The sequence below is a fragment of the Chamaea fasciata genome, unplaced genomic scaffold (assembly GCF_029207755.1).
Source record: "Chamaea fasciata isolate MVZ Bird 193981 ecotype frontalis unplaced genomic scaffold, bChaFas1.0.hap1 SCAF_16, whole genome shotgun sequence".
NCBI classification, from domain to species: Eukaryota; Metazoa; Chordata; class Aves; order Passeriformes; family Sylviidae; genus Chamaea; species Chamaea fasciata.
The window spans coordinates 9,676,393-9,692,260 of record NW_027094101.1 but is presented as its reverse complement, the minus strand read 5'-3'; the positions used below and the strand labels follow the sequence as shown (position 1 = coordinate 9,692,260).

Genomic DNA, 15,868 nt, shown 5'->3' with positions numbered 1-15,868 from the left:
TCCCGTCCACCCCAAACTGTCCTGTAATTCCCAGATGTATTGTCTCAATCTCTTTGCCAGTCACGATCACAAAGCCTGGGCTGACAGGGGATTTTTGGTCTGTGCTGGGGGTACCTGGTGTGGGTGTTCACAGCTCGGGGTGTGTGGTACCCCTTTTGGAAACTGCCCTAATTCAGAAAACTGCCCTAATTCCTGCCATTCACATTAGAGTTGTTCAGGGGGGAGAGGCGTAAACTGAGCCAGCAGCAATTGACCTTTATCACACCACAACTGTCGTGTCCAACCTGCCAGGAATGAAATGAATATCGCAGCGGGTGAAGCGAGCGGCTAAATTTGTGTCTTCAGACCCATACCCATCTTAAGTATTAATCTGGGGAGGCACTTTCCTACAGCCTCTCTCTGCTGCTGCCCCGGGCTGAAGACGTCCCATGGTCGGTACAGCTCTGCTGGAGTCGCTTGTGTGCCAGGGTCAGCGAGCAGGGCTGGGTTGTGCTCCTGGTGGTGCTGCTGGAATGGGGTCAGGATCCTCAGAGTTCCACTCAGGCTGGAAAATGAGCTTGGTGGAAAGCACTGCCAGGCACTGGGACTGATCTGAGCTAGGAAGGAAGCTGCAGTGGGTGCAGGACTAACCCTTCGCTGCTTGTGCTTGAGGCTTATGTATTTATCTCTTCTCATCTGGTTTTCAAGATGTGCATGTTCCTGTTACCCATTCCTTTGGGCATCCCTTCCCCTGTTTTCTCAATCCTTGGCTGCGTTTCTTTTGTGCTATTTGCCTTGATGACACCAAGTCCAGGAATTCCAAGCAGGTCTTTTCGGTGCTACAGGATACAAAATAAATTGTTATAATTGAGAGGACAGACCTAATAAAGAATGTATTTTTCCTTCAAAGTCCTTCAGAAGAAGCTGAAGGCAGGAGATCATGTTAAGTTTTTTATTTAAGTGGCATCGTTTGTCCAGAAATTTAGTGAATTCACACTGACAGAGGGTAGATTTAGAATGGGTATTAGGAAGAGATCTTTTCTCTGGGAGGGTGGGGAGGCTCTGCAAAAGGGTGCCCAGAAAAGCTGTGGCTGCCACTGGCAATGTCCAAGGCCAGGCTGGATGAGGCTTGGAGCCACCTGGGATGGTGGAATGTGTCCCTGCCCACGGCAAAGGTGTGACTGGATGGGCTTTAAGGTCCTTTCCACCCCAAACCATCCCAATATTCAATGCCATTTTTCCATGTACATGACAGAAGCTTGAACAAAATCCTGCCTCAGGGAAGAGCCCAGAACCTCTGTGTCATTCCCACCTGAAATGGGGGATTTTTGCTGTGTTTTTGTTGTGGTTTTGCTGTGTTTCCCTTGAGCCCATTTTCCAAGGAGCTGAGAGTGAAGCCCCACCTTGGTCATTGCTCTCTGCAGTCCCACCGCAAGTTCTCGGCTCCCAGGCATGGCCACCTGGGCTTCCTGCCCCACAAACGGAGCCGCCGGCACCGAGGGAAGGTGAAGGCCTGGCCCAAGGATGACCCCAGCAAACCAGTCCACCTGACAGCTTTCCTGGGCTACAAGGCTGGAATGACCCACACGGTGCGGGAGGTGCACCGACCCGGGCTCAGTAAGGCTGCAAGGGACACAGCCACGAGGGAAAGGAGGGAATAGGCTCCTTGGGAAAGGATGTTCGTGGAAAGGGGTGGTGGAGCCCACAGCTCTAGGTTCAGTCCTGGCTGTCCAGATCTTGGATGGTCAAACGGCCACCTCAGCACGGGCTGAGTGTGGAGGTTCCTGGAACTGTCCACACTGGGATGGTGAGTGGTGGTTTGGGAGGTGGGAAGGCTGGGGCTGACCTTGCCACCAGCAGTCTCTGTGGCAGCGGGAATCCTCCAGGGAATGACCTGATCCCGGAGGATGCTGGGCACCACTTCCCTTTGCTGCCTTGCAGAGATCTCCAAGCGAGAGGAGGTGGAGGCCGTGACCATCATCGAGACCCCCCCGATGGTGGTGGTGGGGGTGGTGGGCTACATCGAGACACCCAAGGGCCTGAGGAATTTCAAGACTGTTTTTGCCGAGCACATCAGCGATGAGTGCCGCCGGCGCTTCTACAAGAACTGGTAGGTGCTCCCGAAAAGGGTCATTAAACACTGGAAGTCTGGAGTCACCACCCTGGTGGTGTCCAAGGGACAACTGGATGTGGCATTCAGTGCTCTGGGCTGGGTGATGAGGTGTGGATCGGTCACAGGTTGGACTCGATGATCTTGGAGGGCTTTTCCAACCTCACTGATTCTGGGATTCCCAGGGTGGGGGTGTCCTGGGGGGGCTGCCTGTGAGGGATCTCTGGCAGGAATCCCACACCCTCTCCGGAATGGCCAAACAGCTCAGATCCTGTGGAGTGAAACTGCTGCCTATTTAGTCATGCACAGGGATACTGCAAACAGCCCGATGCTGGGGGAGCAGCGTTTGCATATGTAAATTTATTCTAATAGCCGAACCAAGTTAGCTCTCTCCACGATATCGTATGGCAGGTTCCTTTTCCCTCCTGTAGCTCGGGCTCGTCGGCTCCCCAGTTAACTAGAATCCTTGAGATGGAGTGAAACCAGATTTGCCAGGGGGAAAATTGATGCAGAATGTGGCCTCTGGCCCTCATAAATATCAACACCCCTCAGCAGAGAGGGAAGTGGAAACACGAATTTCCTCGCTGTAGCAATTGTGTCTCCTGTAACAGCGCCATGGAGACCCACCCACCACGTCTCTGATCCCCGTTTTCTCCTGTCAGCCCTTTTCACGGCTCATTCGCTTCCCTCTTCCCACCCAAAGCCCTGACAGTCAGGTGAGGCTCAGGTATCCACAAGGCACCAGGGAAGTGCCTCTGTGATTTCCTGGCTGCAGGAATCTCCTGTAACAGTGCCATGGAGACCCACCCACCACAAGGCTCTGATCCCTGCTTTCTCCTGCCTCTGATTTTGCGCCTGTGTTTTGATGGTGCTGAGTCAGACAGTGACAGACAACTGCATTCCTCATGCAGAAAGGTTTGAATTACCCTTGAACAAGCCCTTTTCACGGCTCATTATCCACTTTCCCTCTTCCCACCTCGAGGTCCTGACAGCCAGGTGAGGCTCAGGTATCCACAGGTTCCTTGTGCCTCCGAGGAGGTGGCCGGTGAGGTGACCTGTCCCCTCCCTGCACTGTCACAAGCCCTTTATCAGCTCTGCAGGACATTAAACCACTTCTGTCCTTAGGCACAAGAGCAAGAAGAAGGCGTTCACCAAGTACTGCAAGAAGTGGCAGGACGAGGCTGGGAAAAGGCAGCTGGAGAAGGATTTTGCAGCCATGAAGAAGTACTGCAAGGTCATCCGTGTCATTATGCACACACAGGTCAGAGCCTCCCCCCGCCATGGGCAGGGGGGCTCAGGGGTTTCCTCAGCTCTGAAAGGCCTGGACATGGGGTCAGGGGGTGTTTTGGTGGGGTCACAGAGGCTGAGAGAGCAGAGGGTGTGAGATGGGTGATGGGAGGTGCTGGCTGACTTTTCCAGCTGCCTCCTGACCTCTCAGTCCCCTCCCAGAGCTTTCTTCTCCAGGGTTGCCATGGGGGCTGTGGTTTGGGGACACTGGGGAGCCCCCACATCCCGATGGGAGCCCACACACCCCGTGGAGGAGAGCAGGAGGAGGGCAGAGCCTGGGCAGGTCCTGAGTCCTGTGTCAGCAAGGACCTCATGATCACCTCAAATTAGCAACTGGTGTCAAATGTTTTGGGCAAAAATAACCCCACGGGCAGGCACAGTTTTGCCAGATGCTGGTTGCTGGATACACAGGGGCCCATTTTAATGCTGATCCCTGGAGTTAAGGGCTGCTTTGGAGCCTGGGGGAGAGCTAAATTGGCTCAAGGCCAGACAAGGTCTCTGGGCTGGAGGACAAGGAGTTTGGCTCCATAAAATCCCAGACATAAAGAGCTGCTGTGAAAGGGGGTGACTGTGGCAGAGAGGTGAAGCAGTGGCTCCCTCACTACCTGTGAGTGACCCAGCCCTGCTGCACCCTCCTGTCTGTGGGGCGAGGGGCCACATGTCACCCTAAAGCACTGTGTGCTGCAGATGAGGCTGCTCCCACTGAGGCAGAAGAAGGCCCACATCATGGAGATCCAGCTGAATGGTGGCACAGTGGCTGAGAAGGTCGACTGGGTCCGGGAGAGGCTGGAGAAGCAGATCTCTGTGCACAGTGTCTTCAGCCAGAACGAGATGATCGATGTCATCGGCGTGACCAAGGGCCACGGGATGAAAGGTGCAGGGCTTTGGGGCTGTCCTTCTCACATGGCTCTGCCCATCAGGTGGTTTTGGGGCAGGAGAGTGTTAACCACGCTGAGAACCCCCAACTTCTTGTAGAGGGAGTAGCAAAGGGCCTCAGGATCTGAAGCAGGACATCCAGTTCTGTTGCTGGAGGGCTCGGTTTCCTAAATCTCAGGGATTCCAGCAAGGGAAAAATTCAACAGGGTTATCTTTGATGTAGAGACAAAGGAGCTGACAAGGTAACCTCTGGTGGAAAGATTTTCCCTGAGATTAAGGCCAGTGAAAGCGCTGTTGACTGTTGTGCCCAGAGATCTCCCAGGAGGCTCAGAGGAACTGTCGGTACATAAAGCAACCAGGTCTAATGGGAGGTGTCCCTGCCCGTGGCAGGGGCTGGAACTGGATGGTCTTTATGGTCCCTTCCAATCCAAACCATTCTGTGCTGGTGAGAATGTCTCACAATATGTGCAGGGGTGTGGGCATGGAACTACCTCCCAGTCTGATCAGAGCTATGGGAAGTGAGAACAGCTTCTGATATCCTCCCAGCACAGCCTGCCCTGAGAACTGCAGGAAACTGATGGGACTGTCCCTCAGGAGAGCAATGGGACTGTTCCTCAGGAGAGCAATGGGACTGTCTCTCAGGAGAGCAATGGGACTGTCTCTCAGGAGAGCAGCGGGACTGTCCCTCAGGAGAGCAGCGGGACTGACCCTCAGGAGAGCAGCGGGACTGTCCCTCAGGAGAGCAATGGGACTGTCCCTCAGGAGAGCAAGGGGACTGTCCTTCCCCAGCCCTCCCTGCTGAGCCTGCCCGCTGTTCCCACACTCCCAGGGGTGACCAGCCGCTGGCACACCAAGAAGCTGCCCAGGAAGACGCACAAGGGCCTGCGGAAGGTGGCCTGCATCGGGGCCTGGCACCCAGCCCGCGTGGGCTACTCCATTGCCCGGGCTGGCCAGAAGGGCTACCACCACCGCACCGAGATCAACAAGAAGGTATGGCCCAGGGAATGGCCTCCCATCCTGTCACCACCCTCCTCCCCACAGTGCCCTCAGCTCTCTGCAGCCTCCCACATGTTTCCCTGGACACCTCCATGTCTTTCCTGGTGCTTCTCTGCTGCTCGAGGGCACACCTTGGTGAAAGCCATGTGATTCTGTGGGGGATTCTGTCACCCTGTGAAGCTCCTCAGCAAGGGGCAGGAGAGTCTCTATCTCCACTGCCTGTCTGTTCCCAGATTTACCGTATTGGCCACGGGATCCACGTGGAGGATGGCAAAGTGGTGAGGAACAACGCCTCGACGCACTACGATATCACCGAGAAGACCATCACGCCTCTGGTGAGGGCTGAGGGGTGACAGGGCTGTGACCCTCCTGACTCTCCCAGCTGGCTCTCCTGCCCACCAACCCCTCTGTTCTCCCCACAGGGAGGTTTCCCTCACTACGGGGAGGTCAACAACGACTTCCTCATGCTGAAGGGCTGCGTGGTGGGCACCAGGAAGCGCGTGCTCACCCTCCGCAAGGTGAGAGCTCCAGGCTGGGAGGGCTGCAGCTCCCCAGGAACACATTCCCCAGGTGGAGAACCCTCCAGATGCTGGGCAGGGACACTGGGTGGGGCCTTGGTGCTGTGTCACACATGAGTGTAGTGCTGAGGCCGTTGGCAGGTGGATGGAGCTGGAGAGCTTCAGAGCTCTGAGGACTGCGGTTCATTTCCGAAATGAAATCTTGGATTGTCACAGTAAGGTGATTGTGCACTGGGATGGGCTGCCCAGGGATGTGGTGGTGGAGTCACTGGTGTTTAGGGACAGAGTGGAAGTGGCACTGAGTGCCATGGTCTGGGTGACAAGGTGGTGTCAGGTCAGAGGCTGGACTTTGTGATCTCAGAGGTCTTTTCCAGCCTAGCTGATTCTGTGCAATGCTGAGCAAAGAGCAGCTCTGCGAGCCCTCCGCCACCTGAGCACCAGGGTGTTGCTCTGACAACACAGATTTGTGAGGAGATATTTGTTTAGAGGATATTCCAACCCTGCATCCACGACACCAGCTCCACTGAGTTTCTGGGACGATCCTCCTGATGCTGTGACTGTTCTTTCCCAGTCCCTCCTGGTGCACACGAGCCGCCGGGCGCACGAAGCCATCGAGCTCAAATTCATTGACACCACTTCCAAATTCGGCCATGGCCGCTTCCAGACAGCTCAGGAGAAAAGAGCTTTCATGGTGAGTTCCTCAGGCTGCCTCCAGCTCATCGTAGGGCCACAGCAACTCACTGACTCCAACCAAGCATCTTCCAGGTGTCCACGGGCAGGGAGGTGGGACTGGATGAGTTTTATGTCCCTTCTGACCCAAACCATTCCAGGATTCTGTGATTCCATGATTCTGTGATCTGTTTCTCCATACAACAACAGCCAAATCAATGTTTGAGACTCCCCTGCCTTAAAGGCAGCCATGAGTTCAGTTCACACAGCAGAAATGATGCTAAGGAAGAAAAGGATGGTTGTGTGAGTGATCCAAGACAACTCAACCCACAAATAAAAGACCATATGGGCAACCAGTTCCCATTCACCACGGGAAGTTCTAAACAAGCAGTTAACTTGGCAGGCACTGTCTTGGCCATATGGTCCCTTTCACTTGGAATTGTGCACTGCTTTGATTTGTTTGGAATGATTTATAGCTTTAATGTTCTTAGAGGGGAAAAAAAAGTTTGGGTCAAATTCAGATGCAAATTTGTGGTGCTTTTGTCAGAAGCTTTCGAGAAGGCCAAGCAGTGTATTTTTCTTAAATCCAGGGAAAAAAAAAAATTATATAATCCAAACACAGCAGTTTCCTGAATAGTTTTGCAGCCTTCACCAGGTTGGTCTGAGTCTGAGTCTGAAGTGGAGGAAGCACTGAGTAAACCAGGAGAGGGAGAAGGAGAAGGGAAAGAAACAACTGCCTGAGTCCCACGCAGATGTAAACTGGGTCTGGATCTGGCCTGTCAGCCAGAAATGCCATGTGAAGCTGGCTAAGCCTCCTTAGTGCTGGCAGGGGGATTGGTTAGGCACTGCCTTTGCAGAGCTCTTAAGAGGTTAAGCTGATTTCCTTCAGCTCAGTGTCAGGAGCCTGTTGTGTCACTGCCAGCCCTGAGCTGCTGTGACAAGGAGCTCGGTGACAGGAGGACATTTGACCAGGGTGCAGCTCTTTTCTTTGCCATTTTGCCCCATGGATTCTGTGGTAAATCACCACATTTGTCTGGAAGTTGAGGGACATAAGTAATTCCTGCCACCTGCTCCCATAGGATTGATTTGCTGTGGGATAACCCCATTTTTCCAACTGCTGGCCAGAGCTGCCTTTCTGGTTGCCACAGCCCAGACACAGCCATGCAGGCCAGGTCTGTGTGTCCCTAAATCCAAACTCTCCTCTCTGCTCTCTTCCAGGGCCCCCAGAAGAAACATTTGGTGAAGGAGAAGCCAGGTGTGCAGGAAGAGCTCTAAGGATGGAGATCCAAGGCTGCCTGACTGGACATCTGCAATAAAGGGGCTCCAAGCCATGCCTGCTCCCTCTCTCCTTCTGGAGGGGTGCCTTGCCTGTTTCCACAGGATGGGATGGGAAAAGTGGCATTTGGGACTGGCCCACACAGACAGCGACTAACCGGGACAGCCAAGTGCCTGCTCTGTCCTCTGGATCCTCCCTTTCCTCTGCCCAGGGAATTTTTCCCACTCACCCAAATCAGAGACTCTCCTTTCTCTCATCTAGCATATGAGATTCCACTGGGAATGCAGGGCCTCCCCATGACCTGCCTGTGCCCAGGCTCCCTGACTGTCCCCTCAGTGCCTCTCCCACACTCCTCCAGCAGTGTTTTTGTCAAGCTGAAGGTGCAGCCTGGGGAAGCTTCTCCCTCCTCAAAGCCCCCTGATCCTGCCTGGAATCCTCGGGGGTTTGTGTACAACAAGAGGGCTGCTAGGCAGGGCTGGGCAGCGATGGATTTATTCACTTGGGATCCTTTCCCACCCGTGCTTTCCTTGCAGCCCAGCTGCCTGCAGGGACGAGGGGGATGTCCCAGAGCTGGGAATTTTGGGTCAGCGATGATCCCAACTCCTTCGGTGCCATGATCCAGGTGTCCTGCACCCTCTTTGGGAATCAGCCAGTGGGAAGCCCAGCCCTCCACTGCCCAGAGCTGCCTGCTTGACCAGGAGTCCTGGCAACGTGGCCATGGAATTCCTGGCTCTCCAGCAGCCTGGTTGTGCCCTGAACGTGTGCTTGCAGGATTTGAGGAGGCTCATCTGCAGAAGCAGAGGATGAGGATGAATCCAGGCACAGCCCTGGGTGCAGTCAGTGGCCAGGCCCCGGCTGTCCCCGTGTCCCAGCGAGGTCCCTGAGCTCTGGGCAGTGTCCCTGCCCCTGGGGTTGTGCTTCAGAGCCTCCTGTCCCCCTTGGCTGGTGGCAGTCCTGTGCTGGGTGGCCAAGGATCCAGGCCAGAGCTCATGATGGGAATGATGAGATCGTCCATGTTGGGCATCACCAAAATTTTCTGCCAAGAGGAATCCAGAATGACAAATCAGTGGGTTTGAACACAACAGGGACACTGCCTGCAGGTGGCTCAGCAGGAGCCACGCCCAGGTCAGAGACCCAGGCTGTGAACTGGAGGTCCTGGGCTCCCACCCCTGCAGGAACAGCCCCAGGAGGGTCCCAGCTCTGGATATCAGGGTGGGGACAAGCAGGAACAGTTTTTCTTTGTCCTGGCCACCTCTATGGCTGCAGGGCAGTCACAGCAGAGGGGAGGGAGCAGCATTTTGAAGCCATCCAGATGGGTGGCTTTTGGGGGGCCCTAAATATCTGTGGGGACATTTCTTCCCTTTGAGCAGAGGTGAGAGGCTGAACACAAACCCTTGGGAAGGCAAATCTCCCAAACATCCCCAAACCAGAACAGACAGGTGGATTCAGCCCTTCTGGAGGGTGTCTGCCTGGGACTGCCTGACACCCCAAACCCTCCCTGCTTGGGGCAGGGCTGCAGATGATGGGAAGAAATCGCTTTTCCTCAGCCCTTGAGCTCATTATTTGGGTTCTGTGTCTTTACTGTTCCAAGCTGGCCAGACCAGACCAGGTGTTGACTTTCTGCACAAACAACTGGCCCTGAACTACTCTCCCTGATGGCAGCAACACCCAAGGCTCAGCAGGGTTTGCTGAGCCCCTGAACAACAGCCCAGGCACCTGAAATTCGTGCTTCAGCTTCTTCTCGATCCACTCTGTGACATGCAGGAACGTCACCTCCCGCTCACCCAGCTTGGGGCGCACCTTCAGCTCCAGCTGCGGGGGCACTCGGAAGCTGTACCTGTGAGGGGAAGGGAAAGAGGCAGAAAGCATCACCTGCCCAAGATGTGCCACAGCCCAGGAGGCCCCACTGCTGGGTTTTAGGGAGGAGGTGACAGTTCAGGCTCCCCAGATCTGTCTTGGCCTGGGTGCAGACTCAGAGAAATGAGCCTGAGGTCTGGGATCCCATTTGGGGAACAGCCTCGGCTTGCTGGCGCCCAAGATGAGCCCAAAGCCCCGGAGCTGGCTCCTCGCAGGGAGCAAGGGGAGCTGGGAGCAGGATGTGCCTGCGGGGGGAAGGAGAGCTGGTACCAGACACGGTCGGTGGGTGGTGGGGGGATGTTCACGGCCAGGGTTCCTGCCAACTCCTGCACCTCCACCGTCAGCAGCAGCGGCGTGTTGGAAACCTCCTCCATCTTCTTCTTGATGAACTCGTTCTCCGTAGCCTTCTGGAAGTACTTGGACTTGGCGATCTTATCCACGAAGCGCAGGATCTTCCTGCTCGTGCTGTTGCCGCTGACGTGGCTGAAGCAAGAGGGGCCCCAGCTCAACCCTGCTGGGTTTTAGGGTCCCCTCCAGCCCTCTGCCACAGCACCCTACAGGGGCAGAGTCTCCTCTGAAAGCTGTCACGATGTGCTGTGTGTGTCCTGCTGGGGACACCATCCCCGTGCCCCTGTGCTGATGTGCGTCCCCAGCCCCTCCCCGTGCCCCCCATGGCACAGACCCCCAGCATCCCCTTACCCCTCGGTGCCGGGCGGGGGGAGCCGCTCCCCCGGGGCTCCCAGGGGCTCTGCAGTGGTGACATCTTCCTCATCAGAGGAGCCGGCGCTGGACGACTCGGCATCGCTGTCTGCCAGCAGGATCAGCCGTGGCCTGGCCCTGTGAGCCCCAGCAGATCACGGGGTGCTCTGGGGACAGTGGCCTCGCCTCGCTGGGGCAGCAGGAGCAGGATGAGCCCATCCATGCACAGATTCCTTACCCCTCTCTGCCTGCCTCTGCAGGGCCGCTCTCCTCTGCAGAGCTCTCCTTCCCCAGCTTGCTGAGGTTCATCTTCGTCTCCAGCGTCATCTGCAAGGAGCCGCTGTAGGTGACCTCCATGTCCACCCAGAGCCCTGCCAGGGAGAGGGACAGGGCGAGATCGGGTCAGCACCACTGAGGTTGGAGCTGCTTGTACACTTCCAAACCTTCCCAGCTTTGGGGACTGGGCTGGCAGCATCCTGGAGCCAGCACTGGGGCCTCTGTGCCTCTGTGGGGCTCTCACCTCGCTCATTGATGGTGGGGTTGGACGCACTGAGCACCGAGGGGATGGATGTGCCCATGTCCAGCTCTGTCAGCGTCAGCTCGTTCATGAAATATGGCAGCTAATGGAGAGAAACCCCCACAGGGGACAGTCACCACTCACCGTGGGGCCTTGGGAACAACTGATCCCGAGCGATCTGCTGCTCCTGCCTCTCACCTTGATCTTGCTCAGCTTCTTCTGGATCTTGTTGGACACCTGCTCTGCCCAGTACTGCTCCCGGAGGAAGTCCCAGAAGATGCGCCCCACCAGCGCGTTCATCCAGGCCATGCTAGCCGTGCCGTCACCCAGCTGTGGGGGGACACCAGCCCCTGTCCCCTGCATTGAGGTGGCCCCATGAGCAGTGGGACCTGCTGTCCTGTGCCCCCCTGCCCCAGGGCTTGGCTGCTCACGCAAACCACAGACTGGACGTGGCTCCGTGCCGGGTCCATCAGCCTCGAGCCCCGCTCCCAGTGCTGGGTTTGTCCCACTCACCTTTGTGGGCGTGGGGCTGCCCAGAGTTCCGTGAGAGGGGCTCTGCTCCGGGCTGGGTGCCCCCTGTGCTGGCACGAATCGGGCCATGTAGGTGCTGTAATCCAGGTAAACCTCCTCAGTGCTTCCCGACACATCCTGGGTTGGATCCGTGGATGGGCTGTCCTCGGCACTGCCCCCGCTGCTGCTGCCGCTGCTTTGCGGGGTCGATCCCGTGCCTGGGGTTGTGGAATCACGGAATCCCTTAGCTGGGAAAACCCCCTTAGCTGGGAAAACCCCTCTGATGTCATCAATCCAACCATTCCCCAGCACCGCCCAGGCCAGCGCTAACCCCTGTCCCCAAGTGCCACATCCACACGGTTTTAACTCCTTCCAGGGATGGGCATTCCACCCCTGCCCTGGGCAGCTGTGCCGGGCCTGGGCTGCCCTTTCTGTGAAAGAATTGTTCCCAATATCCAACCTGTTCTGTCAGGATGGCATCGGGGTGGTGACACGATGCCTGTCCATGATGCCAGTGACATGCCACCCACCCTGTGCTGACGAGGTAAACCCTCTTGGCTACACTTTGGGCTCCTCCATGTCCCTCCATGCTCATCGCATCCAGGAATTGTGTTCCTGGATCAGCCCTGGCCCAGATCACAGGCCGTGGTGGCTGCCCCTCACCTGCCCTGGTGTCACCGTGGCTGCTGGCTGTCCCACGGGAGGCTTGCACGAGGTGCTGGTACCACTCCTCCTTCTCCCGCCCCGTCCGCCCAAACAGGTACAGGCACCTGTCCCTGCAGTCCCCTGGGATGTCCTGCCCGGACACTGCAGGGACTTTCCTGGACCCCTCATCCCCCTGCAGCTCCGTGTCGTGCTCCTCCCTGCTCCTGCCCTCTCCCTCGGCCGGCTCGGGGAGGAGCACACAGATGGGATATTTCTTGTTCCACGTCCGCTTTCGGGCCAGGCTGGGGGGGCACAGGAAGACCTGCAGCACCGAGAGCAGGGTGAGGCCAGGGCAGGAGCGGGGGGGGTCCCCGTGGGAGGGTCCTGGGCTCACCTTGGCGTCGGTCAGGTCGTAGCAGCGGTGGCTGACAAAGACGGCATCCAGGATCTCCTCCTCGAAGGTGGCTCGGCGTGGGATGTTGCTCTTGGGGTAGGACAGCTTGAGGGTGGCCCCGTCCAACACGGCGAGCACCGAGTGCGTGAGCGACGGGTGGAAAAGCTCGGGGTCGTACACGTGCAGCTGGTTCATCCAGCCCTGGAAAAAAGGGGGAACAGGGAGCCGGCTGCTTCCCGCTCACCACGAGCACCTCCGACCCTGGGATCTCCTCCAGCACCTCATCCCGCACCGCCCCTCTCCTTACCTGGAGATGGGGGGCTTCCCGCGGCTCCCCCGGGAGCAGCTTGGGGCGCAGGTGGCCCCACGGTCCCCGAGCGGGCGGCGGAGCCCTGGGCACGAGGAGGAGGATGGCGAGGAAGCCCAGCAGCAGCCCGCAGAGCAGCCCCACGCAGAGCCCGGCGGCGTAGGGTGGCAGCGGCAGCACCAGGTAGCCGTAGGCGAGGAGGGCGACGGAGGCGAGCGCTCTGCCCGGCACGGAGCCCCCGGACCGCGGCGGGGGCGGAGGCGGCGGCGGCGGCGGCTCCTCGGGCGGTGGCAGCGGGGGTTCTGCGTCTCTCTGTGCCACCTCCACCACCTGGATCACGTCCCCGTAGGAGCAGATCTCGTAGCGGCAGTTCAGCGTGGGCTCCCAGGGCGTCCAGTCCCGCACCCGGCGGCTCCCGAGCCCTCGGCTGCCCCCGGGGCTGCCCCCCGGCTCCTTGGCCCGGCCCGTGGGGCTGCTCTCCTCGGCCATGAGGCGGCTGAGGCGGCTCAAGGGCTCCTGCACGGCCTCCGACAGCCGCCTCCTGGTGTCCTCCAGCCTGGCATCGCGCAGCCGGAGCAGCGCGGCCCGGCTCTCCGATGGGGACACGCTGGGTGACGACGGAGCCGTGCGAGACTTGGCCGGGCTCAGCCGGGGCTGGGGGACCCGCGGGAGGTCGGACAGGAGCATCCCCCCGGGCTGGGGCGAGGGAGGGCGCCTCGTGTCCCCGTCGGCCGTGGGAAGGAGCCCGCAGCCATCCCGGCCGTCCTCCCTGGTGCCTCCGGCGTGCGGCGTCGGTCCCTCGATGTCCCCACGCCGAGGCGAGCCCGGGGACGGTGCCAGGGCTGGAGAGGCGTCTGCTGCCACCGCAGCCTGGTCTGCCATCGCTCGCATCGCCGGCGGCACTGCCCAGGGACAGGGGAGCAGCTGTCAGAGCTGGGAAAGCTCCGTGTCACCTCAGGGCACGGAACATCCCTGCTCCGGTCCGGCATCTCCCGGGACCCTCACTCCGGGCTGGGCGCCTTCCAGCTCAAAGGCTGCGTGTGGGAAACCGCTCGTCAGACCACGATAAACATCAGGCCGGCAATTAGCGCCGGGGCTGCCAGAGCCCGGAGCTGCCAGCCGGGGCTGCAGCCAAACCAGGGGGATTTTCCACACCAGCACATTCCGCCCGTCCCAGTGCGAGCGCTGGGGCTGCGAGGAGGGATGCCAGGCCAGCGGGCGGGACTCCCTGACTCCTCTCAAAGTTCGTGGTTTGGCCTCTGTTTCAAGCCCTGCATGAACCCAAAATGGAGTCAGCCCGAGCTGCGGCCCCAGCGCAGCGTGGGGATGCTCCGTAAGCACAGTCAGCAATCTCTGGCTTTACTGGGGGCAAGGGGGGACAAAAAGTTTTTCTAACACAAAGTTTCCACTGTCCTGAGGGGATCCCTGGGGTTGAAGTGGTGTCCTGTCCCCAGCAGCCACCACCACCCCTCACTCCTGCCAAAGCCATGGGCTGCCCCGCACTGAGCCGTGCCCCCTCCGGGATTTTGGGGGGAGAAGGGATCTGCAGGACGGGCTCTGCAGGGCCACCGCGGTGCTGAGTCAGCTCCCGGCGGCTCCATGGAGTGCTCAGCCCCTCCCTGCCCTCGTCCCCTCTCAGCAGCCCTGCAGCAGCAGCAGGAATGCATCCCGGGGACCCTGGGGCTGCCTCACGCTCGCACCGCGCCCGCCCTGGATCTTCAAAGCTCCTCGGTGCCAGGAATTAATTACAGCCTGTGCCGCAGCTGCCTCCAGCCCCCTTTATATAATCGCAGCTCTTGCTTTGCTTCTCCTTTACAGGAGCCACTTGTTAACCCCAAATCATCCACGGGTGACTGTCCCCGTGGTCCCAGCTCTCTGCAGAGAGCCTGGCTGGTGCTGCCCAGCCCGTGGGCAGGGCTGTGGCACTGCTGGCACCAACAGCACCTGGCAAGGCACCAAAACAGCCAAACGAGGAGTGAGCAGAGGGAAATGAGCAGCGGAGCCGGGCCTGAGAGGGGACCTGCTCTGGGGGAAGGTGTCCCTGTCCACCTAGGACAGGGTGGTCTTTAAGGGGTGGTCTTGAAGGTCCCTTCCAACCCAAAGTGTTCCACGATTCTGTGATTCCAAGGTGATTCCGTGATCCTGTGATTCCAAGGGATGCCTCCCCGTGATGCTGCAGGGCCCTGTCCACCTCCCAGCCCAGCCCTGCAGCCCAGCCAGCCCCTGCCCCTCACCATGCAGGGTTCTCAGTGCCCCTGAGAACATCACAGCCACCCCCGGTATCCCCAGTACTGCCCATCACCCCTGGTTCCTACCAGAACGCCCTGGGCTGCTCCGTGGAGGGTCCTGCCCTGTCCCTGCTCCGTGTCCCTGCCAGGTCAAGGGGACAGTGTCTCCCCAGAGCTGGGCTCGGTGCTCCTTGTGCTCCACTCCACCGTGCCCAGCTCTCCGTTCCCACTGCTCCCGTACTCGGGGGTTTTAAACGCTAAAAAAAAAAAAAAAAAAAAAAAAAAAAAAAAAAAAAAAGTCTGTTTCCTGAGAGACCATTAGCACGGTGGAAGACAGAGATAATAATAGCCTGGGTTTGTATGGGAGTTCTCCTCTGGAAGGGACGGTGAGTACAGTGGGGGCTACGCTGCTGCTGCTGCTGCTGCAGCCACCTCTGGGAAGGGTGGGGGGCAGCGGGACAGACCCCCCTGGGTGCCCTGGCTGGACCAGCAGCACCCCAAAAGGGAGGTGCAGCCCCAGGGGAGGCTTTGCTGCTGGCTCAGGCATCAGGGAGTCAACACTGAGTGTGGAGCTGCCCCAGTGCTGACCCCCCGTCCCCAGCCTGTGGCCCTGCAGGATCAGGGGGGATCTTTTTGCTCTTGACAGGATAAATTGGACATGGAGGTCCTTGCAAGTGTTTTCTTGGGGGCAGCTGGGTGGGTTCGCTGGGGTGATGGGGATGATGGTGGTGCCAGCAAACAGCTCTCAGGGGTGATGCCACCTCTTCCAGGACATCCCTGAGAAGGGTTGGGGCTGAGTGGGATATCTGCTGAGGAGCAGTGCTTGGGACACCCAGCCCAGGACAGTCACATCTCTGCAGGGCAGGGACAGAAGTCCCCGAATGACAGTGTTCCCCCTCGCTGCGTGTGGACACACCAAAGCCATGACCATCAGTGAGCCTCTCCACTGGATTCCAGCTCCAAGATTCTGCTCCCGGTTTTGGTTCAAATTCAGGACTTG

The 15,868-nt window shown here is 58.6% G+C and overlaps 2 protein-coding genes across 3 annotated transcripts; one reads left to right on the top strand and one right to left on the bottom strand.

Moving 5' to 3' along the window:
• Positions 1-377: 377 nt before the first annotated feature.
• Positions 378-7,773, top strand: RPL3L (ribosomal protein L3 like). Its single transcript, XM_066197846.1, has 10 exons — positions 378-431; positions 1,404-1,596; positions 1,921-2,089; positions 3,215-3,350; positions 4,064-4,250; positions 5,082-5,242; positions 5,482-5,583; positions 5,671-5,766; positions 6,338-6,457; positions 7,654-7,773. Exons 1-10 carry the CDS (start codon positions 429-431, stop codon positions 7,708-7,710), a joined length of 1,224 nt encoding a protein of 407 aa, XP_066053943.1. The 5' UTR covers positions 378-428; the 3' UTR covers positions 7,711-7,773.
• Positions 7,751-15,110, bottom strand: LOC136297702 (testis-expressed protein 2-like). 2 transcript variants are annotated; one of them, XM_066197836.1, is made up of 12 exons: positions 14,956-15,026; positions 12,641-13,542; positions 12,334-12,534; positions 11,958-12,261; positions 11,298-11,512; positions 10,983-11,141; positions 10,788-10,887; positions 10,506-10,638; positions 10,268-10,405; positions 9,839-10,051; positions 9,428-9,548; positions 7,751-8,747 (listed from the first exon to the last, which is right to left on the bottom strand). In XM_066197836.1, the coding sequence occupies exons 2-12, from the start codon at positions 13,529-13,531 to the stop codon at positions 8,631-8,633; spliced, it is 2,592 nt and encodes an 863-aa protein (XP_066053933.1). In that variant the 5' UTR covers positions 13,532-13,542; positions 14,956-15,026; the 3' UTR covers positions 7,751-8,630. The 2 variants fall into 2 exon arrangements, with proteins under 2 accessions (XP_066053933.1, XP_066053934.1); XM_066197837.1 differs by having other exon boundaries at positions 10,983-11,512; positions 14,956-15,110.
• Between the last annotated feature and the right edge of the window lie 758 nt (positions 15,111-15,868).

Excerpts from the sequence above, each read along its gene's own strand:
- RPL3L (XM_066197846.1), top strand. Across the intron at positions 2,090-3,214 it reads CGGCGCTTCTACAAGAACTG|GCACAAGAGCAAGAAGAAGG; the intron begins GTAGGTGCTCCC and ends TTCTGTCCTTAG. Across the intron at positions 3,351-4,063 it reads GTGTCATTATGCACACACAG|ATGAGGCTGCTCCCACTGAG; the intron begins GTCAGAGCCTCC and ends TGTGTGCTGCAG.
- LOC136297702 (XM_066197837.1), bottom strand. The coding sequence starts at position 13,531 with ATGCGAGCGATGGCAGACCAGGCTGCGGTGGCAGCAGACGCCTCTCCA. Across the intron at positions 11,513-11,957 it reads CCACGGTGACACCAGGGCAG|GCACGGGATCGACCCCGCAA; the intron begins GTGAGGGGCAGC and ends CCACAACCCCAG. Across the intron at positions 10,639-10,787 it reads CCCCACCATCAATGAGCGAG|GGCTCTGGGTGGACATGGAG; the intron begins GTGAGAGCCCCA and ends TCTCCCTGGCAG.